This window comes from Equus przewalskii, chromosome 9 (assembly GCF_037783145.1).
Source record: "Equus przewalskii isolate Varuska chromosome 9, EquPr2, whole genome shotgun sequence".
NCBI classification, from domain to species: Eukaryota; Metazoa; Chordata; class Mammalia; order Perissodactyla; family Equidae; genus Equus; species Equus przewalskii.
This window is the reverse complement of record NC_091839.1, coordinates 10993632-11017509: the sequence shown is the minus strand read 5'-3', so window position 1 is coordinate 11017509 and position 23878 is coordinate 10993632. Positions and strand designations below refer to the sequence as shown.

The 23878-nt window shown below is 53.5% G+C and overlaps 1 protein-coding gene across 2 annotated transcripts in view; it reads right to left on the bottom strand.

The window, feature by feature from the left end:
- Nucleotides 1-23878, bottom strand: part of SPTBN4 (spectrin beta, non-erythrocytic 4) — a 72437-nt gene that overhangs the window by 11609 nt on the left and 36950 nt on the right. Inside the window, exons 18-26 of one of the 2 annotated variants that reach the window (XM_070632774.1) lie at nucleotides 22254-22344; nucleotides 18632-18778; nucleotides 17365-17628; nucleotides 5581-5805; nucleotides 4830-4919; nucleotides 2417-2695; nucleotides 2194-2324; nucleotides 1166-1370; nucleotides 385-765 (exon numbers count right to left, since the gene is read on the bottom strand). In XM_070632774.1, coding sequence (XP_070488875.1) covers nucleotides 385-765; nucleotides 1166-1370; nucleotides 2194-2324; nucleotides 2417-2695; nucleotides 4830-4919; nucleotides 5581-5805; nucleotides 17365-17628; nucleotides 18632-18778; nucleotides 22254-22344 — 1813 coding nt within the window. Of the gene's footprint in view, nucleotides 1-384; nucleotides 766-1165; nucleotides 1371-2193; nucleotides 2325-2416; nucleotides 2696-4829; nucleotides 4920-5580; nucleotides 5806-17364; nucleotides 17629-18631; nucleotides 18779-20726; nucleotides 20884-22253; nucleotides 22345-23878 lie in introns of those variants that run through there. The other variant, XM_070632775.1, reaches the window with a different exon arrangement.

Here is a 23878-nt window from a genome sequence, read left to right as displayed (position 1 = left end):
AATTTCTATCTGCCCCACAGCCAAATTTCTCTTAACCCTCTCTCAACTCCCTTTAGACTCTCCCTCTGGATTTGGGTAACATGCACTTCGCAGTTTCTAGGAGATCCCCTGTCCGGTCTCCACTGGGAATATTGTCTAATTTCTACCAAACATACCACACCACTTTTTTCAGTCCCCGTCTGCTTTCTGTGTGCCACACAATTGGTCCATTTTCCACTTGCCCCATCATCTAATTTCTCCCTGTGCCGTGGTCTGTTTTCTGTCTGTTCCCCCGTCTAATTTCTGCCTGCTCTTAAGCCTGATTTCTGCCTGCTCTGCTGCCCAGCCTTCCTTGGCCACGCTGTCCAGGCCCCCCACCTCCCCTCCTGGCCGCCGGCGCCCCACCTGCGACACGAGCAGCTGCAGGTCATGTTCAAAGGCGCGCAGGGTCCTCTGCATGGCGCTGGCACTGGGCCTCGGCTCAGGCGGGGTGGTCAGGCGGGGCAGCCGCCTGCGCTTCTCCTCGATCTGTCCCTGAAGCTCGCGGGCATCGCTGAAGAACTTGTGCAGCTCCCGCGAGGCGGCCAGCAGCTGGGCCCGGGTGCCCATGAGCTCAAGCAGCTCGGCCCAGGCCTCGTTCAGCCCATCCTTCCACTCGGCCATGGTGGCCGCCGCCGTGTGGCCGCACTCGATCAGCTCATCCACCATCTGGTTCACGGCCGCCAGCCGCTCCCGCCCTGCCGTGCCCGTCTCGCTGGCGAACTCGGAGAATTTCTCCTGCAGCACCTGCCACCGGGAAGTAGGGGGCACAGCATGGGCGAAGGTGCTGTATGACATGCAAGCCCCCTCCACCCACCATCCTACGGCAGGTAAGAGTAATAACAAAAATAGTAATGACAATAGCAATAAAAAATAATATCTAACACTTTAGTCTGCAGCAATAATAGTAACCACAATAATAAAAATAAGATGATAATCATAATGAACACTCACTGTGTCAGGCACCACGTGTGCTGAGGACCATCTTAAGTGCTTTACACTATGTTAATTCCTTTGTCTCACAACAGAGCCAGGAGTTGGGTGCTGTTATTACCCTCAAATTATGGATGGGGAAACTGAGGCCCAGAGAGCCTCAGCAGCATACACAGGGGCCACTGGTGTTACTGCTAGTACTGAGGATGCTCACCGTGACGTGCTCGAAGTCCTGGCCGAGCTCGGGGGAGCCAGCCACCACCTCCTTCTCGGCAATCCAGTGCTCGAGCTCATCCACCTGGCGGCTGAGTTGGTACAGCCAGTACTGCTGTTCCAGGCTCACCCTGCGCTCCTCTCCCAGCTCCTTGAGGGCTACGTACAGGCGGTCCACCTGGGACTGCCGCCGGCTGATCTGCTCGCTGGTGGGGGACAGGCAGGGGCCGGGATGGAGCCCCGTGAGACTTCCAGGATTGAGCTGTGACCGCCCCCCCCAACCCCACTCCCAGGCCAGGGCTGAACCTTCAGGCAGGGCTGAGGCCCCTGGGACTCCGTCCGGGTAGGACTCTGTTTTCTGCATCTTGGATTCAGTTAACCCGGTCCTTGCATCTCAGCGCTCAGGGCAAACTCAGAGCTTGATGAGCTCGCTGCCCTCTCTCCTCACAGCCTTTCTATCTGTGGCCCCACACTTGCCCCTCCAGTGACCAGGGTGGGGCTCAGGACTCCCTACGTGGGTCCCCAGCCAACCTGACTCACCTACAGTCCCACTCTCTGGGCTCAGGGGGACAGAGGGCCAGCTTGCCCTCCCTCTCAGATCTCAGCCCAGGTCCAGGCCTCCCAGATGTGGCCCCTACTCCTGACCTCAGAGAAGCCACACGCTGGGCCATTCCGGAGATCTCAGGCCCAGCCACAACACTCCAGGCTTCTCTGTCCTCCCACAACTGGGTAGCAAGAGGGTCCTCCCCTGTTCTGAGCTCTTACTTCTCTCCTGAGTCCTACACATCGCCCCCCACTCCTACACGCAAATGCCCGTGCTCCTGGCCTCACCCTCTCAACCATCCCTGGGCAGTGCCCCTCCATTCCGGCCCCAACCACTTGCCAAAATCCGAGGGCTCTGGCAGGAAGCAATGAGGGTCCGTCCCACCCAAAAGTCCAATTCTGGCCCTGTCCCAATTTCCACAGCGAAGCTTCAGATCCTGCTGGACTCTACCCTAAGAACTGGCCCAGATCCCGCCGCCCGCGCACCTGTCCGGGTGCCCCATCTCCAGCAGCGCCCGGCACTGGCGCGACAGCTGCGCGATGCTCTCCTCGTAGTTCTCCACGCCCTGCTCCAGCTGCAGGTGCTTCTTGAGCAGCTGCAGGGTGCTCTGTTCGTCCTGGGGGCACAGGGCGCCCGCGATGAGGCGGCAGCGGCCGGCCCCGGGCTCCAGCGCCCCCAGGCCCCCCCGCACCCCCAGCCCGGGCGCACCTTGCCCTTGTCCTCACTCATCATGAGCAGCTCCTGCTCGCCCAGCCACGCCTCCACCTCGGCCACGTCGAAGTAGTACTGCTCCACCTGGAAGGCGGCGTCCAGCACCTGCTGCCGCCGCTCGGCCGCCTCCCGCAGGCCGGCCCAGGCGCTCTGCAGCTGCTCCTGGCCGCGGCGCACGGCCTCCGCGTCGGGGCTGCGCAGCGAGGCCAGCGCGCCCGCGCGCTCCAGCACCTCCTCCAGGCGTGGCCCGTGTGCCTGGATCTCCCGCCGCAGGCCCTGGGGAGGCGGGAGCGGGGCGCGTGGTTGGGGAGGGGGCTCCCAGGCCGGGCCAGACCGCGTGCGCCCCGCAACCGCACGGCCCGGGAGAGAATGACAAACACTGCAGATGGCCCACCACGGGCCAGGGACCGCGGAAGCGTTTTGCGGTGACTCGCTCACCCACACCCCCATGTTGCAGGTGGGAAAACAGGCACCCTCTGGAAGGACGTCGCTTGAGAACAAGCAGCTAGGAAGGGGGTGACACGGTTTGAACACGGGAGGCTGGCTCCAGAGACGGCGCGCTGATCCAAGACGCGGGGTGACACAAGATACCCCTTATTGGTTGAAACACAGGCCTGAAAATCAGGTTGCTCAGGGGCAGCTGGGGTATAACTTATAGATAGTGAGTGCTCGAATCTTAGGGGTATAGCTCGAGATACTTTTACACATGTCTACACCCACATACCCAGATCAGGGCATGGGACACTCCTATCACCCCAGAAGGTTCCCTCAACCAGCGCTGTGCTTGCTGATGACCTTATTTCACCTCTCCTGGGCCTCAGCTTCCTCAGCTGGTGAACAGAGATGACTATAACAGCCCACGCTGAGCGCTGGCCTCCTGCCCAGTACTTTGCCAAGTAAGGGCTTTGCGTAACGTAGCCACTCATCTAGTCCTCACTTGGGGACCCCAGGAGCCAGGTCATTAGCGTCCTCACTTCACAGATGAGGAGGCTGAGGCTCAGACAGCTTGAAGAGCTTGCCAGAGTCACGCGGCTATGGTGTCTCGCCAAGATCGACCTTACAGGGTGGCTGTAGCGTGGAGCACTCAGAACTGGGCCGGGCACGCAGAAGGTGCTCCGTCAGTATGAGCTGCAATTATTCGTTTAACAGCCCCGGTGTATCCGGCGCTCTCACACACGGCTGAGCGGCCCCAATTTTAAGCATTAAGTGCACTCGATTGGGTCCCTCGACTGTGAAAATGACAAACCGGTTCTGTTGGTCCCCAATACTGTCAACGGCCAAGAGTACTTTCATCAAGAGAGAAAAACAAAATCTAAGACAAAGTCCAGCCTCTTGAAGAACTCATCCAGTGCAGCATGACCACGAACCATTCTAAACCACCTGTGTAGCCTCCTCCCCACCATCCTTCAGTGCCCTGGTCTCCCAACCTACATTTTTTTTGGTAAAAGGGGGTAACGACAATACCTACCTCATAGGATTCTTGTGGGGATTAAATTAAATAACTGACATAACCCCCAGGACAATTCTTGGCACACAGTAAGTGTTTAATCAACGTCTTATTATTATTATTAATCTCTTTTGTGTGTCTTTCTTTGGGCTTTGTCGAAAGAGTTACTTTGACCTACGGGTTCCTCTGCGAAGTGACTGGAGACCCACTGCTCTAGACCACCTCTCTGCTTATTTAGATGTGGAAACTGAGGCCGGAGAGGGGAATACAGATTCAGAGATTTTGGGGGCTCAGAAGCCCCCCACAGTGCTCAGCTTAGAAGTCAGCACTGGCTCGCTGATGATCTCAGCCCTTTCTCCCTGTGGGCGTTTTGAGCTCTTGTTGGTTGTTGTCTTTTTCCTTGCCCAATAGCCATTCTCCTCACTTCTAGCCATGGGACCCTGGTTTTCCTTTGGGGAACCCCCTTGCCTCCATCTCAGCCCAGGTGACTAAGTTAAAGCTGACTCCACCTGCAGGTTCTGAGGACGGGCCCTGAGCCCAGCCCAGTCAGAGCTGTCTAAATTCCAGGCCACCATGACTGATTCAGGGGTGGACATGCCACTCAAGTTGTGCCCATAAGAGTTATTCCCAGGACGATGGCTGAAATTACTGAGAGAGAGAAACTCCCTTCAGTTTTACTGGTGGGATGCAAACTTGAATCTGTTGGAGGTCTTTTACCATCAGGAGAGGAGAGCTGGCCTGAGAATAAAGTTAACACAGAAAAAAAACCCAACAAACCAACAACGGAGCTGAGAGATTCATGACATCGTGGAAACACCTGGATGCATCTGTACCTGCTGTCCACAAGTCTTTTAATTACAAGAGCCAATAAATTCCCCTTTTTGGTTTTCACCACCTTGAACTGTTTTCTATCACTCATACGCAAATGTGTCCTCACCCACCTCTCGCCCTGGCTCTGCTCACCTGGTTCTTTTTGATGTACTGCTGGACAGCCTGCAAACCACTGCCTCGCTCCGTCTGCATGGCCAGCGGCAGCCGCTCCTGGACCCACGCCTGGAGAGCACACAGGGAGCAGGTCAAGGGGAGGAGACAGGGAGCAGGCCAAGGACCTCTGCATCCCAACTAAACTGTCAGCCACCTGCACAGCATCCAAGGCCCTTTCTCGCCTGCTCCCATCTTCGGCCTCCTCTCTGGACATGTTCTGTCTGCACTCTGCACTCAAGCTTACCTCTGGCCTCTGTGCAGGCAGGTCTTGCTTCCTGGAATTCCCTTTCCACTCCCCCAGCTCAGACTCCATCTCCTCCGGGAAACCCTCCCTGACTTCGCACCTTGGTCAGTTGCCTCCTCTGAGCTCCCACAGCCCCCTCGTCTTGCCCCGTCACAGCCCTAACCACCCCGGGTTGTCGCTGTCTGGGGACAAGTCTGTTTTTCCCTTTGGATTCTGTATAGGATGGAATAAAGGATGAGTCAATGAATAAATGACTTTATGCGTGATTGGAAGTGAATAAAGGAATGTGAAAGAATGAATGAGTGAATAAGCAAAGGAGTAAGTGAAGGATTGAATGACGGAGCTTCTGGCCGGTTCCACCCTGGGTCCCGCCAAGGTCCCACGGCCCCGCCCCCGCGCCCAGGCTCCACCCCCTCGGCCCGCCCGTCCTCGCCCATCCCTCCTGGTTTTGCGGGTCCCGCCCCAGATGCCCGCGCCGGTCCTCACCAGCTCATCGTCGAGGTCGTGCGCCACCTGGTGCAGCTCCTTGGAGGCGAGCAGCAGGCGGCGGCGCTCCTGCAGCGGCTCGAGCAGGCGCACCAGGCGCTCGCCCACCGCGTTCTGCCGCTCGCCCACCAGCTCCTTGCTCGCCGGCTCCAGCGGCAGCGCCGCCGTCTGCGCCTGCAGCTCTCCCACCTCGCGGTACCACTCCTCCACCTGCGACTCCATCGACTGCGGGGACAGGGGCGGGGTCAGCGGGCTCCACCCTCCCTCCCCACCCTGCTGTGACTCTCCAGGACCTTTATGGTGACAGCCAAACCCCTCGCCGCCGCCCACCATCCACTCTCCCCTGGCTCAATTCCCTGCAGAAGCGCTGCCCTCCACACTAAGCTAGTTCCTGCCTCAGGGCCTTTGCCCTTGCTATACCCTCTGCCAGGTACGCTCTTCCTTGTCAATTAGATTTCAGCTCAAATGCTACCTTCCCAAAGAGGCTTACCTGGGCCCCGGGACTAAAGTGGTCCATTAATTCATTAATTCTCAGAACAATGCTTCAAGATTGGTGGGATCCGTTTCACAGAGGAGGAAACTGAAGCCTGGAGCAGTTAATTTGTCCAAAGAGCCAGCTTTCCAAGCGTCATAAACAGAAAGCTATAGTGATTTCAATGGTTGATGCGATAGCGGGATAGAAAGTACCAAAGCAGACCCACATACACAGGAGAATTCATATACTTTCTAGAGGCCTTTTCAAATCTCTAAGGAAAAGGTGGATTATTCAATGAATGGTTATGGGCCAACTGGCTAACCAATTTAGCTGGATCCCTTCCTCGCTCTTTATGCTGAAAACAATTCCAGATGGATTAAAGACTTAAATGGAATAAGTAAATCCTTAAGGCATTAGAAGAAAACCTGGGCAAACGCTTTTGTAATCCTGGGATGGAGAAAATCTTTCCAGGCATAAAAACCATAAAGGGAAAGATTTATAAATTTGGCCACATAGAAGGCTTTTGCATCAACCCAAATTTCTAGAGGTCGTTAGAAGGCAAAAGACAAACTGGAAAAATATTTAATACGTATTAGAGCAAGGAACCAGTTTCTTGAACAATCAAAGAATTCTCCTTTATCCTGCTTCCTTTGTCTCCACAGCAATTAGCACCATCTGTAACTCTGTCTTTACTTGTGGGTTGGTTTTGGTTTGTTTGTTTGTGTGTGAGGGAAGACTGGCCCTGAGCTAACATCCATGCCCATCTTCCTCTATTTTATATGTGGGATGCCACCACAGCATGGCTTGACAAGCGGTGCACAGGTCTGCACCCAGATCTGAACCCACAAACCCCTGGCCACTGAAGCAGAGTGTGCGAACTTAACTGCTACGCCACGAGGCCAACCCCTACTTGTGGGTTTTTTACTGGTCTCCTGCTTCTAGAATGTGAGCCTCATGAGGGCAGCAGCTGTGTCAATTCACCTCTGTATTCTCGAGTGCCTAAAACTGTGTCTGGCATGTAAGAGGCCTTCAACTCTGAGTGGTTCAATGCATAAATGAATGACATCAACAAAGAAAAAGACGGCCCCAAAGAGACATGGGCATCCGATGTGAACAGACAACACATAGAAGGGGGAAAAAAAGCACATGAAAAGATGCCCAGTCTCACTAATCAGCAGGAAAATACAAAGTAAGACAAGGTAGCCTTTTCTACTCATCAGATTGGCAAAAATGTAAAAGATTGATAATATCTAGTATTGGCAAAGATGCAGGAAAACGGGCACACTCAGCCACTGTCAGTGGTGTGTAAATTACTAGAGCCTTCTTGGCAGGCAATTTGGCAAATCCTATCAAAATGCAAAAATGTGCATATGCTTTGACCCGGCGCTTGCACTTCCCCTTCTAGGAATATGTCTAAAGAAATACTGGCACATATGCGCCATGATGTCTGTCGAAGGATGTTCATCGTAAAAGGGATGTTTGTCCAAGGATCTCACTGTAGCAGAGTTTATAATAAAAATAATTGGCAATGACCTTAAAGCCCGTCAATGTGAAATGGTTAAATAAACCCACATCAGTATGGAATAATAGCCAAGACTTACCGTTCAGAGGAAAAAACAGTTTAGAACACACCTATGAATATATACTTGTAGTGGCTTGCACATGCATAAAAATTCGCTGGAATAAAGAAGAAATTAATAACAGATGGTACGTATTGGGGGAGGAGAACTCAGCGAATGAGGACAGAGATGAAGGAGAGATTTTTCCCATAGGCTTTTTAATATCATTTTTGATGTCTGAACCATAAAACTTATTTATTTAAAATTATAAATTATAAATAAACAAAACATGAAAAGCAAATAAAATAAAATGCGCATTAAAACTCCATATAGGTAGATTCCTAAACGGTCTAGAAGAACGCGCACCAAATAACTGAGGTTCCCTTTGGGATGTGGGACAGGGAAGTGGCCTGAAGGCGGACTTTACATTTTACTGAAGACTTCTGGGTTAGTAAGATCATTTGCCAAAAGACTAGATTTATGTATTCTTCATGTGATTCTAAACAGATGGAGGAAAACTAGAAAAGAAAAGAATAATGAAATTAAGTGGTAACAGATTACAGCAAATGACTACAGCCCCAAACTTAAAACTCAAAAACCAAGTGAAGACTTTTGTCCCAGGGTCTCTGGTGCAGAGCTGTTGTCTTTGCCTGCCCAACCTCCATCCCCTCCCAGGACCTGAATTCCACTCTCAGATCCTCCACTTCCGGATGGACTAAGAAAACCTAGAGGTCCGAGGGTGGCCACATGACCCAAGCTTAACCAATCAGAACACTGAAATCACCCTGGCCACAGGGATTGGGTAAGAGATGGCATGTGACCTAAGCTGGGCCAATGAAAACTCTTCCAGCTTTCACAGGGGCTGATGAAACCCCGTGGTCCAAGGACGGCCATGTGACTCAGGCCTGGCCAATGACAACACCGAATCACCCTGGCCACAAGGATTGAGTCAGAGACGGCCCATGTGACTTAAGATAAGCCAATGAAAACTCTACCCACTTTTCCTGGAAAAGTGTTTGTGCCTAGAAGGGGTGCTCTCTTTCCCATGGGGTTCCTAAGCTGGTAGAAAGTAGGTCTGGGGTACTGGGGGCCATCTTGCCACCAGGAGGGAACAGGCTCCCTGACAATGAGGCCAATACAGAGGCAAGCAGGGCCCAGAAATGCAGACAGAGATTCCTGAGGACGAGGTCTGAGTAACTGATCCAGCCATGCCTGAAGCTGCATCGCCTCTGGGTCTTTTAGCTGTCTGAGCCAATAATGCCACCTTTCAGCCTAAGTCAATTTGGGTTGAAGTTCCAAGAACTGTATCCCAAAGAGTTCCAGATGGTACATGCACAATCTGTAGGAGTCATAAAAATCAAACCTCACAACAAGTCAAAGCTACGTAAGAGGGAAATTTTTAAAAGGCACAATGACAAGCTGTAGAAATAATAAAATAAAATAAAACAGTCACCCCAAAACCATTCTTGCTGAGAAAATTATTGTAGTGCTGTGTAGAAAAACTAAAATGCATTAGATTTCAGGAACTCTTAAATATAGTCAGAACTATGAAGGTTATAAGTTCTGGTTCCCCATTCAAGGAAAACCCCTCCACAGCCTCTCCAGAAAGTGGCTGTGTGACCTGAGATGGTATACTTCCAGGCACTGATACTTTTCTACCTCTGCAAGAATGCCGCATATTCTGAACATCCATTTACTGTGTATCCTTTCCTGCAAACACAGGCAAAGGATACAGAAGTACAAAGGTCATTAAACACATGAAGAGATGTTCAGCCTCTTTCAGTGTTCAGAAAAATACAAATTAAAATAACTACAAAACAGTATCTTGTAGGGCTGACCCCATGGCCGGGTGGTTAAGTTCTAGAGCTCTGCTTTGGCGGCCCAGGGTTTCGCCGGTTCGGATCCTGGGAGCGGACATGGCACTGCTCAACGCACCATGCTGAGGTGGCGTCCCGCATAGCACAACCAGAGGCACTCACAACCAGAATATACAACTATGTACTGGGGGGTTTTGGGGAGAAGAAAACAAAAAGGAAGATTGGCAACAGTTGTTAGCTCAGGTGCCAATCTTTAAGAAAAAAAAAAGGTATCTTGTAGAGAAAAGGGAACCCTTGTGCACTGTTGGTGGGAATGTAAACTGGTGCAGCCACTATGGAAAACAGTATGGAGATTCCTCAAAAAACTAAAAACAGAGCTACAATATGATTCAGCAATTCCACCTCTGGGTATTTATCCAAAGAAAATGAAAACATGAATTCAAAAAGATACCTGCACCCTCATGTTCACTGCAGCATTATTTATAACAGCCAAGCTATGGAAACAAACTAAGTGTCCATCAATGGATATATGGATAAAGAAATCATGGTGTATATATATACACATACATACAATGGAATATTATACAGCCATAAAAAAGAATGAAATCTTGATATTTGCGACAACATGGATGGATCTTGAGGGCATTAAGCTAAGTGAAATAAGTCAGACAGAGAAAGAGAAATACTGTGTGATGTCTCTTATATATGGGATCTAAAATATATATAAGTAAAATATATATATTAGATTTAATATATATTATTTTAATATAGAATATATTATACAATACACAATATATAGATATAAATACATATATATAATATAGATATAAAATATATATTAGATATATATATTATATAAGCTCATAGATGCAGAGAACAGAGCCAGAGGCAGGGGTTGGGGTGGGGGGTGGGAGAAACAGGGGGATGGTTTTGGGTGTTTTTTTAGTTTAAATAAATTGAATTAAAACAAATAACTAAAGACAGCATCTTTCCTTTCTCACATTAGCAGAGATGAGAAAGCTTGGTGATACCTAATGATGGTGAACAGGTGGGGAGAGGACGGCTGTCATGTGGCAGGTGTGTCCACTGTCTTGGCAGGAGGACACTTGTCAATATCTAGCAAAAATATTAATGCGGGGGCCGGCCTGGTGGTGCAGTGGTTAAGCTCGCACTCTGCTTCAGCAGCCTGGGGTTCTCGGGTTCGGATCCCGGGCGCGGACCTACACACCACTTATCCAGCCATGCTGTGGCAGGCGTCCCACATATAAAATAAAGAAAGATGGGCACAGATGCTAGCTCAGGGCTAAACTTCCTCACCCAAACGAAAAAGAATAAAATATTTTAAAAAGTTAGTGCACACTCCTTTGGGTCCCAGAGCTTTACTTGGAAGGACTGTTTTCTGCGGAAACACCTGCAGGTGGGCTCAGATACACACGGGTGGGGCATCTGCAGCAGCACGATTTATACCAGCAGAAGCCTGGAAACAGCCCAAAGGTCTGTCCACAGAGTGCTGGTTAAGGACGGACTGTCAAACGACCCCATGGAATACCACGCAACCGTCTAAAAGGACGAGGTGTATCCACAGATTCTGCGTCAGGGAAGGACACCTAGGATGTACTATCAGGCGAAAAGGCGAGCTTCGCTGTGGTCTGTAGGGCACGTGTATGTGGGTGCGTGCACAGAATGTTTCTAGAACGATAGAGAAGAAACTGTTGAGAGCAGCTACACCCGGGGAGGGAGACTGTGTGCGGAGGGGCAGAAAGACTTGCGACTGTTCCCATTAAACGCCAAGGTTTGAGTTTCCTCCCATAACAGCAATCATAGCTAACACCGCCTGACGGTCGCTCCCTGCCAGGCACTGCCGTAAGCACTGGACGAGGAGGAACTCATTTCATCCTCACAGCAGCCTCTGAGGTCAGCGAAGATGGGGCTGTTTACTTCCCTCACCACTGGATCCAGGCAGCGGGCACGTGCCTGGCACGGAGCACATCTCTGTAAACGCGTGTTGACTTTGCTGGACTAGTCACCGTGCTGTCCTGCCTCTCTTAGCTGGGCAGCATTAAAGATGAACATTTAAAAAAATTAAACTCTATTTAAACAAGAAAACCAGTAGGAGCCACTGATGCATCCTTCAACATGGACGACTCTCGAAAACATTATGTTAAGTGAAAGAAGCCAGACGCAAAGGGCCATATGTTGTATGATTCCATTTATATGAAATGTCCAAAATAGGTAAATCTAAGGAGACAGAAAGATTCGTAGAGGGAGTAAATTAGGAGCGGGAGCTCATGGGTACGGCATTTCTTTTCGGGGTGATGAAATTGTTCTGGAATTAGTTAGTGCTGAGAGTTGCTCAACTTTGCAAATATACTAAGAACCACTGATCTGTATATTTTAAAAGTGTGCATTTTAAGGCAGGAAATTAAATCTCAATTTTTAAAAAAGACATCAAAGTTCAAAAAACAAAACAAAGACAGGAACCCACTTCCAAAAGGCCTGAGGCTATGTGGGTAGTGATACAGCCAGTACCGACCCCAGATCAACCCGGCTCCTGCTCAGACCCACCTTTCTGCCTTCCCATTTTCCAGTTGGGGAAACTGAGGCTCAGAGAGAAGCAGTCACTGGCCCAGAGCAAAAACTGCCAGAGCCCGAATTTGAACCCAGGACCATGTAACCACAAAACCCTCGTGGCTCTCAGCCACTCTGCTTCTCCATCATTCGGGAGGATGAGGATCAGAAAGGTAGAGTCCCTTGTCTCAGGTCACACAGTAGTGGATTGGGGATTCCAACCCTGGCCTGTGTAGCCCCTGGGGCTGGACTTTTCGCCTAGGCCATGCTCAGCTAGATGAAGAAATGGGGGACGCAGAAGGAAAAGGGGAAAGAGGCCACTCCTTGGCCAGAGAGCGAGCCCTGCTTAGGGTGAGCGGTGAGGAGCCCCCAGGGACTCAGAGTAGCAGCTGCAAAGCCTCCAGTGCATTTTCCCCTGGCTCGTCCCCCTCAGATGGCAGGAGACCAGCGCCTCCCTCCCCAGGCAGGAGCCGGTGGCTGAGCCAGACCAGCTGGCTGGGCCCCTGAGGACTGCGAAAGCGGGGGCTTGGGACTCCACCATCTGGTCCCTCAGCCAGGAAGGACAGTTGGGCAGGAGGCCCTGAGAGAGGGCTCTGGGTCATGTGGCCTAGACCTGGCAGGTGGGGTCCCAGGAGGCCTGGGGCAGCGGCTGGGGCAGGGGACAAGGGGGAGGACAGAAGAAGGACACAGGGACAAGGGAGAGAGGCAGAGATGGAGAATTGAAATAAAAAGAGAGAGAGGTGAGAGTGAGAAAGACAAAAATACAGAGAAAGAGAGAGACCCAGAGATGGAGACAGAAGGACAAAGATACAGAGAGACAGACAGAGAGATGAGAAAGAGACAGAGATGGGAGAGACGGAAACTAAGAGAAAGAGAGACACAGAGGAACTTGGGGCGCAGGACTGAGAGACAGGCCCAGAGAGAGGCAGAGGGGGACAGATCACTCACACATCCACACCCCCTCAGACCCGAGCCAGCACCTCCCCCAGCCCAGCCTGGCCCCAGCGAGGCAGCCAGGAAATGCTCCGGCTGGACGGCAGCCGCCGCTTGCTCCTGCGTCTGCCCAGACTCTGGGCTCTCAGGAGGGCCCCAGAGGACAGCGGCCTTGGGAGCCCCTCCCCTCCCCAGCGGCAGCTCCTGAGGCCCAGCTGGGCTCCATCTGGGGGCCGTGGCCCACTGGGTCACTCTCTGCCTCGGGCTCCCTCTGCTGGGGAAAGGGCCCAGGAGTCCTGTGCTGGGGCCTGCCGCTGAGGTCCATCGCTGTGTGACCTCGAGCCACTCCCTAGTCCCCTCTGGGCCCCAGTCCTCCCTTGAACAAGGAGGACCCCACCTCATGGTCTCCAGAGCTTGGTGGGGCTACACCCGCAGTGGGGAGGGACCAGCCGGCTCTGCACTCTGCCGGAGCAGGAGCCCCAAATTCTCCCTCTGCGATGTGAACAGCCAAGACAGACAGGATACTCCAGCTCACGAGTTCCCCCAAAAATGCAGGTGCAAACACTCATCCATCAGGCTGGGAAAAATCTACAAAATCTGACAATAGCAAGTGTGGACAAATATGGGCAGAAACAGGAGGTCTCCTTGCTGCTGGGGAGAGGGCATTAACGGCCACCAGGACTCGGGCAAGCAACTTGGCAAGATTAAATGAACTGATGAGAGTTCTGACTTCTAACACTAAATTAACGTTTCCTATATCACCCTCCAAAATACATTTTTAAACAGCTATATGGGTGAGGGGAATGCCCAAGTGGAATACAAACAAACAACTGTTTCACATAAATAACATAACGACACCGAAGAGGGAGAAATAACTAACCCTGGGAACTTTCGGACACAGTGTAGTGATGATATATACCCTCTGGGTGAAAGCAATTAAAATTTAAACACCTGTAAACAAATACTGAATCTTAGATTTGTTGCATCAGCAATTCTGGAACGACATTACACATTGTGTCTTATAATCTTTACCACGTCCACATGAGGTCAATACTGTAATTACGTCCATTTTACTGAAGAAGAAACCGAGGCACAAAGAGAGAAGTCATTGCCAGGTCACCCTGTTGGTCAGTCACAGAGGCAGGGCGTGACCCCAGGCAGCCAGGCTCCAGCACCCATGGCCTTGACCTCGGTGCTGTACTGTCTCCCACAATCCCGCTGTCAAGGAGTGGCTTAGCATTAGGGTCCTTCTCGTTGCACAGACAGGCACCTGGGGCTCAGAGCCAGAAGTAATGCCACTTGCCTAGCATCACACAGCTGGTAAGTGGCGGGGCTATGATTTGAATCCAGACCCTCCAGAATTGGCTCCCCCGCCTTCTGGCTTGCAGGTAGGCTGGGCTCAGGAGTGGCGGCATAATCTGTGGGGTCCAGGGCAAAATGAAAATACAGGGCTCCTTGTTCAAATATTATTAAGAATTTCAAGAGAGCGACAGCAGAGCGTTAAAACAAGTGCGGGGCCCTGCGCGAACACACGCATGAAGCTGGCCCTGGCTGGATTAGGGGGAGCCCGCAGGAGCCCGGAGGAAAGAGGAGGCAGGCGGGAGCATCATTTCCCAGCTCCTACCTGCAGCAATGCCTCGGGCTGGCTGCCATTCTGACTGAGGATCCCAGCTCCCGCCTGGCGACTCTCTCCTTCCTCTCCCGGGGAAGTCAAGGCTCCTGGCGGTCAGCCCCACCATGCTGCACTCCCCCTGTGGCTTCCCCATTCCCTGTTCACACCTTTGTCAAGACTGCCCATAAGCCCTCCTCAAACTGTCCTCAGAGGACGCCTTCTGGTTCCCGCTGGGACCCTGACAGTCACCGACCCCCATTTCGTGGGAGCCCACCACACCCGAGGCATCGCGCTAAGTGGGTGCTGTCTGTGCGCAAACTCATCTGGCCCTGGGAGGCCCAGACAGATGTGGTCCTCCTCAAGTCCTCAAGAGGGGGCGACAGAGGCTCAGACAGGGACTGAACGTGCGCCCTGCCTGGGATTTGAACCCAAGTCCATCTGCGTCCCCTGTCCAAGCTTTCGTCACTTGGCCCCTGGCTGCTTGAACTGCTTGCTCCCTTCTCTGCCTGACCATCTAGGCCACCACTTGTCTCTGCTGACATTCTGGGCAATCCTTCAGAGCAGACTTGGGGCTGAGTCACCCCGTGTTGTCCACGGCCTGCCCAGCCAATGGGGTCTGGATCTCAGGCAGTGATCGGTTTCTCAGAGGCCAGCAAGAGGGCCACTCTCCCCACTGTGGCCTGGGAGAGTCAAGGGAGGAGGGTGGACAGGAACTAAACAGGGCTCTGAATGGCCTCTCGGTGGCTGTGTGACCTCAGGCAAGCCACGGACCCTTTCTGTGCTGTGGTTTCCTCAAGAGTACAAGAGCACCTCCCCCGCAGGGCTCCTGGGGAGGCAGGAGGGCGACCAGTGCCCAGCACGTAGCGTACATCAGCGGTTCTCAAAATGCGGGCCAGGGACTCCCTGAGATCTTTCCAAAGGGTCTGTAAGGTCACAACCATTTTTATAAAACTACTAAAGTGTTATTTGCCTTTATCACTTTCATTCTTTCCCAAGTGCACTGCGGGGTTTGCAAGGACCAGATGACCCGTGCTGGTGTAACAGACTGGACGCAGAAGCAGAGGTGGGGATCTGCGCTTTTCTCCAAAGCCAGCCATGAGAGAGGGCTGCGACACTGAACACAAGGCCCATCATCTGACTGCATTTTCTTTTGTCTTGGAAAATAGAGTTATTCTTCCTAAAAGAATGCTTTGGGGTGAATAAGTGATGGATTTGTTATTGCTGTTTTTATGAGAATCAATAATTTAAATAGTTCTCAATTTTATTTTTTTATTTTTTTTGCTGAGGAAGATTTGCCCTGAGCTAACATCTGTTGCCAGTCTTCCTCTTTTTTTTTTTAAATATAGGCAGTATACTCTTTTATTTATTTATTTATTTATTTTTGAGGAAGATCAGCCCTGAGCTAACATCTGCTGCCAATCCTCCTCTTTTTGCTGAAGAAGACTGGCCCTGAGCTAACATCTGTGCCAGTGTGCATCTATTTTGTATGTGGGTCACCACCACAGTATGGCCGCTGGTGAGTGGTGTAGGTCTGCACCCGGGATCCTAACCAGGGCTGCCAAAGCAGAGCACGCCAAACTTAACCACTAGGCCACAGGGCCAGCCCAAGTTTTCATTTTTAATATGGTACATTTCAAATCAGTATAATCCACACACAAAAGCTCTCTGGGGATTGCAATGATTTGTAAGAGTGTAAAGGGGTCCTGGAGACAAAGGCATTTGAGGCAATGACTGGCGTCATATCTGATCTGCTTGTCTCTCTGCCCCTTTGCCTGCCTCCCCAACAGGGCAGCGATGTGGGGTCACTTCTGCCCACTGCTGTATTCCAGCCCCTAGAAAAGCACCGTGCATTCAGTAGGTGCTCCATAAAGATTCGCTGCATAGATAAAGGAATAAATACTAATCCGTGTCATTATGCTTTTATTAGTGGTCAGCCTTTTTCTTTGCCAGACCCAGTGCCAAGCACTTTAGAAGCCTAACTATGCAGGACGCGCATCAAAGGGGCAAGAAGAGTCGAGGGACCTGGATCTGAACTCAGGCTCTGCCGTTTGCTACCCTGGGCCAGTAAGTTCACCTCCCAGAGCCTCAGCCTCCCGCTGGTCATGGCCAGGCATTGTTCCTGGCACGGAAAGGCAGGAGCTGTCACACGCTGGGAGGCGTGACGCAACACACATGTTCACACCTCCAGTCATTCAGATCGAACGGTCAGATACTGAGCATCCACTGGCTGCCAAGCCAGGAACAGAGATAAAGCAGACACTATGCCTGTTCTCTCAGAGTCCCCTGTTTTGTAAGGGGGACACTGGCTAGCTGTGTATCCTTGGGCCAACTATTTCACCTCCGTGCCTCAGCTTTCCCACTGGTAAAACAGGGGATAGTAACAGTATCAATCTTATATGGCTGCTGGGAGGAGTCAGTGAGAGCTCAGCACAGAGACTGTTGGAGGACGTACTCCATGACTCTCACTATTATTCTGTGCAAAGCCATTCCCCTGCTTCTGGGCCTTGGTTTCTCCATTCAGGAAACAGGCATCCAGGTCCTGTGAAACCCTCCGTGGGCTGGTTACCCATTTACTGCTTCTTGGCTCTAAATCCTTCCTAACCCCTTTGCATCCCATGCCCAAGGGGTGGTGGCTGCCTCCACCAGCTACTGTTAGCTGGACTGCCTCACTATTCCCTTTCTGCTTCCAGCTCTTCCAGCACATCTGCAATAAATCCCTGTATTAAATCCCCTCTGTTTGAAATACCTTGAGTAGGGTCTGACACCGATTCAGGCCCCACTGTGGTGTAGAAAGCCCCACCCAGGACGGCCAGGCCATACCTGCAGCTTCTTGAGTTGGCTGTTGACGGTGGCCAGGTCCCCACCAGGGTCTACGTCTTGCAGCTGGCTTTCCATGTGAAGGAGCTTCTTGTCCAGCTCAGCAAAGCTCTGCACCAGCTGGTCAGCCTTGCTGGCCTCAAACAGCTGTCGTGCCTTGGCCTGGGTGGTGCTCTCCAGCTCCGCCCAGCACTGCCGGATCTCACCCAGCTTCTTCCGCACCGAGGCTGCCAGCTCAGGCTTCTCCTGCATCAGTTGCTGGCCCTCCTGCCCCAGATGGGTAAGAGGCAGGAAGTGAGGGGCAGGGGATGGACGGTGGGGAGGGACAGAGAAATATGGGGATAGCAGGACACAGGGGCAGATGTGGAGAGAGAGAGATAAGGAGTTGGAGACACAGAGACACGAGGGGTGGATGCAGAGACAGGCCCAGAGATGGAGGGAACCAAGGCATGGGAAGAGAGACAAGGAGAAAGACAAACAGATAGAGGTATGATGAGGGAGACAGAGAGATACAAACAGACACATGGGAAGGAGACAGGGAGAGACAGGCACTCATAGAGTGATGCACACAGAGACATACCCATAAAGTCAGAAACACAAGGAGAGGACCATAAGAAAGACAAGTAGGGGGAGAGAGACAGAGACAGAAGAAAGACACAGAGAGAGAGAGAGACAAAGAAAATGAACTTCCATTAAACTCAAAGTCAAGAAGAGTGGCTTTGCCACGTGCCACCATTTATGGGGCATCAACGACCATTTAAGGGCTTAAGGCCAACCTGGGTGTCTCCATTTGAGTCAGAAGAGTGGGGGTATCCAGGGCTGCAGGTTTGGGGTTCAGCCAGCCTAGGGGGCAGTTTTGGGGGTTGAGGCTTGGAGCAAAAATCTGCCTGGGACCCTCCAGGACTGAAGCCAAGCTCCAATATACATTGGCCTAGAGCCACATATGCCACATTACATGTTGAAAATAAACACTATAGCAATTACAGCTCCTAGGTGCCTGGCTGCGTGTTAAGCACATTACGTGCTGAAGGGCCCAGGGAAGGAGCAATATTTACTCTTTCCTTAATTTTAAAGCAGAGCAAACTGAGGCTCAAAGAGGTTCCATGAATGACTCAAGGCCACACAGCTAGGAGCAGGTGTGGAAATGGTCCGTGCTAGTTCAGAGGTGTGAGAACAGCCGACTGGCAGCGGAGGGTGTAGGAGATGACATGTGGGTTCCCTGGGGGCCTCTGGCACCTGCCACGGGCAGAGGGGGCTTCTGCATGCTCACCCTCTCGATCTTCTCCAACCACTCCTTATTCTGAGCCAGCTCGGCCATGAACGCCTGGTGCCGGAGCCATCTCTTATGCAGCTTGTGGCCGTCTTCCCGCGTGCCATCTCGAGCCATCAGCATCTTCTCATGGATCCAGCCATCCAGCTGTGCAGGGCAGGGGGTGGGGCTCAGCTGGTTCCCCCAACCTGGCATAGCTCCCCATCCCTTCCCGGAAGTCCCAGGTTCAGGGCGTACGATGCTGGGTTTGAGAAGGGGAGGGGAGGATGGAAAAACCTTTGCAAGTGAGGCTTTTATGTGTGTGTGTGTGTGGGCAGCTCAAGCTCTTTCCACAGAGTGGAGGACGGATGGGCAGGTCCCCAGAATGGCCCATCCTTTAGCGCCCCTCTCCTAGGACAGCCTTTCTCAACTCCCTATAGTCCTTAAGCTTCAAGGCAGGACTACTGGGCCACTCAGAGTCCCCCCACCCACGGCCAAAGCAACCCTCCAAATTAATTCAGCATATTTCCAATTCGCCCCCTCCCCAGTAGCAACACTCAGACTCTTCAATTCAGCCTCCGTCACCTCCAAAAGGACCAGTTCAAGATCCCCAACCCATCCCCAAGGGTATCAAGTGAAGCCCCCATATCTAGCCCCAGGCCCCCAATAGGGTCAGATGAACCCCTAAACAACCTCCCAACTGGTGTCAAGTCTAGGTCCCTCCAAAGCAGCCCTCCCATCTCAGGTAGACCCGTTCCCCACAAGCCAGACCCAGCCTTCCTAAGGAGCCCACAGGTCTCCCCAAATCCAGCCGTGAGAATCCAGCCCCAAACCACAACCAGTTCTAGCCCCCTAACCAAAGCCAACCCCCCAAATGCCAGCAACAGGGCTGCCTTCTAGCTCCCCAAACGAGCCTGCCTCAAGCTCTAGCCCCAGGCGCCCCAACACGGAGAAGACAGAACCTTCCCAGCCAGCCCCCCTCCCAGACTAAAGCCAGTGCTAGTCTCCCCACTCACTAACAGCACCAGCCGTCCAAAGGCAAGCACCAAGAATGGGCCCCTCACTACCCTGACCAGCACCAATGAAAAGGCTGCTTTCTGAGCCCCCCCAAAATAAGATTTGCCCCCCAAGCCGGAACCTCCCCACTCATGACCAAACCAGGCACATGGGCAGTTGGCTCCTCCCCCTCCGCCTCCCCCCCTCAGTCACAAGATGCTCCTCCTCCCTCCTGAAAAAAAAAAAAAAAAAAACGGACTCCAGCTCGTTGGTCCCAGGAGGCAAATGCAGTCATCGCCAAGGACGAATCCGGAGCCGACCAAACCCCACCCGGAGTCCCCCAGCATGTGCTCCCCAGGGGTCCAGGGCAGCTTCAGACTCCCTCATACGCACACACTACAGCCAAGTTAACTGCCCAATTCAATCCCCCAACTCAGTTTACAGGGTCCCGATACCCAGGGAAGAGCTGGCCAATGGCAGCCACAGCTCACAGTGAAGGCGAAGCCCCTAAAGGAGACGGCACTCCGTCATCAAGGTAAAGCCCCCCAAAAGTGACCGGCCCCCATCAGTGAGGGCAAAGCCCCAGTCCCCAAGAACCAAGGTAAAGCCCCCAAAAGTCAGAGCCCCCAAAACCAAGTGCAAGTCCAAGACCTCATCGCCCAAGCAGCCCTTCGCAAAAGTGATTCGCCCCCATCATCTAAGGCTAATACAGATCCCACAAAAACCAAGGAAGAACCCCCCAAACGGATGAAAGCCCCCCTACCCCAGGGCAAATCTCAGATCCCCCGTTATCCAGGCCAGAGCCCCCTAGAGAGGCTGAGACCCCCTTCACCCCCAAGGCAAACCCACACTACCCCAGGAATAGCCTCAAAGTCCCCCTTTTCCGCTTCCCTCCCTTGGGACCCGGTCCCTTCGTCCCGTCCGCAGCAGCACCGCGGACAGCTCCCGGCGTCCCTGCCCCTCCCCAGGGCTGGGGTCCCGGCGCCCAGCCGACCCGCCTCCGCGCCGCCCGCGCCCCTCCCTCCCGCGGCCTCGGCGGGCGGGCACGCGCCCAAGCCCCCTCCCCCGCCCGCCTCGGCGGGGGCGCGCGTCAGCCCCTTCCCCCGGGCGCCCCCGAGACCTGGAGCGGCAGCGGCGTTGGCGGGGAGTCCCTGCGGCGGGCGGGAGGGCGGGCGGGCTCTCGCCCCTCCACTGCGACGGCGGCGGCAGCGGTGGCGACGGCTGAGGCTCCGGCGGACGCGCGCCCCCTCCCCCGCCCCCGCGCCGCGGCAGCGCGCCCGCCCGCGCGCGCCCCCTGCCTGCCTCCGTGCCCGCCTCCCTGCCGGGCCCCAGTTGGGGGTAGAGGAGGAATCACCACCCTCCCTACAGCACTGGGGGCGGTGGAGCAGGGGGAGGAATTCCTGCGCCATCTCAGATGATTGCTTCTCGGTCCAGAACAATCTCACGAGAGGGGGAAGGGGCTCCTGGACCAAACGGAAAGGCAGGAGGGGGGTGCCTGGGGCCTGGGCTACCTCCGCTGTGTGAAGGTGCGGAGTATGAGGTGGTGGTGGGGTGGGCTCCTGAACCATCTCTAATGGGAAAGGACTCAGGTTCCTGGATACCTCAGCTATACAGGGTAGGGCATATGGGATGAGGGCCCTGGAACATCTCTTGTAAAACTTCAGTCCAGAATAATCTCCAACGGGAAGGAGGGGGACAGGGGGTTCGGGGACCCATCTCTAGTGGGCTTGAGTCCCAGACCCATCTCTAAGGGGCTTCAGTTATGTGGGGGTGGGGCTTATGGAGGCCCTTGTCCATTTCACATGCGGGGAGAAGAATCTCCCATGGGAGTTCACCATGGAGGGAGTCAAACGATCTTTAATTAGGGGGATCTGGGCTTGGTTCCCGAACCATCCTTGGTTGGGGTAAATAGGTACTGTTTCATCATGGAGCAGGGGGCCGACGATCCTGGGTCAGGTAGATGGGTGAGGTCGGGACCATCTCTGCTTGGGATTAGGAGAATGTTTACCAGGCCATCTCTAATGGGGCCGTCTCTTACATGGTCAGAGTCCAGAACATTTTCTGTGGAATGCAGGGGAAAGGAGGGGAAGGCAGCGTGTCTCCTGAACCGTCTCTAATGGGAAAGGGGACCTGGACCACCTCTGATTTGGGGCGATCCTTACGGGTGTGTGGATCATCCCTAAAGGTGCAGAGCTTGATTCGCGGACAATTTTAAAGGGGCGAAGGTTGGTTCTGGACCATCTCTGACCGAAGTTGCGCTCTGGGCGGCTGGTCCACCCACACCTCCCCCGCCCCTCCCCCGTCTCCCTCCTCTTTCCCCAGCAGGACGCTTCTCACGAATCTCCCCAGAGAAAGGTGAGATCAGCGCGCGTCCCCGCGAGACCCGTAGGCGCGGACGCGCGCCGTTGCCATGGGCGCCCAGGGCCTCTAGCTCCTTCCCGGCGCCCGCGTGGGCGGGGGAGGGACTTGCGGAGCATGCGCACTGAGGCCAGGATACACACGCCCCCTGGCGGCGCAGAGTGAACATCGCTCGGCGACCCACTTAGACGGGGCGTGCCCGCCGCCACCGCGCCCCCGCCCACCTCTGCCCTGGAGCGCTTCCCTCCGTATGAAAGAAGTCACTGCCCAGCAGAGCTGGAGTTCCTACCTCGTGGCAGTCTCGGAGGAAGTGCTGCAGCTCAAGTTGGTCGTGTAGCTTCTGCATCCATTGCTGGGCCCGCAGTTGGTTTTCCTGGCTCCTGGGGATGGGGAGAGAGGGGCTGGGGGAAGCCTGGATCCGCGGATGCTGTCAGTAGGGCTGTGAGGGCATCGGGCCTGGCACGGCTAGGAACCTGGGGCATATGTAAGAGCGAGGAGGAGGAGAGAGCAAGGTAGGGATGGGGGGAGGGACAAGGAAACATCAGTGGGGGCAGAGCAGGGACAGGGCTGGAGAGGGACAGAGAGAGAAAGGGAGGGAAACAGACATCTGGAAAGAAAGAGATAGAGACACTTAGAGACACACAGAGAAAGAGACAGAGAGACACAAGTCCAGAGAGAGAGAGAGAGAAACAGAGACACACACTTAGACACAGACCAGAGACAGACAGAAACAGAGACCTCAAGAGGGAGTGATTGACAGGGACCCAGAGAGAGACAGACAAAGAGAAGACGACTCAGGGAGAGAAATAACAGGGCACGACAAGGAAGCAGGAATAGCGGCAGAGAGAGAGAGCAGGAGACAAGGAAAGAGAGAAGGAGGCAGAGGGAGGGAAAGTGACAGGGCAGGGACAGCCCAGAAAGAGACAGGCAGAGAAGTGCCGAGATGCCACCAGTAAAAGACACGACAGACAGAGGGTGCCAGAGAGTTGGAGAGAGGGAAGAGAGCCGGGCATGGGGAGAGATGGGGCTGGAGCCACAGTGAAGGTTGGTGGGTGTGCCAGCAAAGGGGCAGGCCTTTGGCCTGAGTGAACCCAGGCCTCCTGACCCCGGAGCCGGCCAGCACCACAGCCCCAGGCAGCCTGGCCTCCTGCCCACTGTGCAGGGCAAAGGGCCACAGAGGCCTGGTGGAGGGGGCTGGGGGCATCCCACTTCGCTATGCTTTGAACAAGCCACTCCCACCTCAGGGCCTTGGCACTGGCTGTTCCCTCTGCCTGGAATGCTGTTCCCCCCAGCGTCTACTCAGATGTCACCTTCTCAGTGAGGCCTCTCCTGACCACTCCCAAACACTTTCTGGCTTTCTTTCCTTTAAGTTTCTCCTTCGCACTAACACTATCTAACACACTGTATATGTCACTTAGGCATCTTCTCCGTCTCCACCACTAGGATGTCATTCCACGAGGGCAGGAATTTTTGTCTGTTTTGGTCACCACCATATGCCCAATGCCTAGGAAGAGGGCCTGGCACACAGTAGGTGCTCAATACATATTTGTTGAATGAATGAACGAATGAAAGAGAGACACAGAAGCAGAGAGAAAGAGAGATGACAGAAACAAAAGTCAAGAGTGTGAGAGAGACGCAGAAAACAGAGAGATGAAATGGAGTTAGAGAAAAGCAGGGAAAGAGAGACAGAAACTGACACGGAGATGAAAGCAAAGAGACAGAGAGCGTGCAAGGAAGGTACAGAGAGAGCCAGGGGCAGAGCTGGAAGGAGGAACAAGAAGGACCAGACACACAAGCAAAGTACTGACTCCCTCCTGCCCAGACTCAGCTCTGGAGCCAGGAACTAGCAGACGCCTCTGAAACGGAGCTGAAATCAATTCCTCCAGGCCCTCCCCAGCCACTTGTGAAGCATCA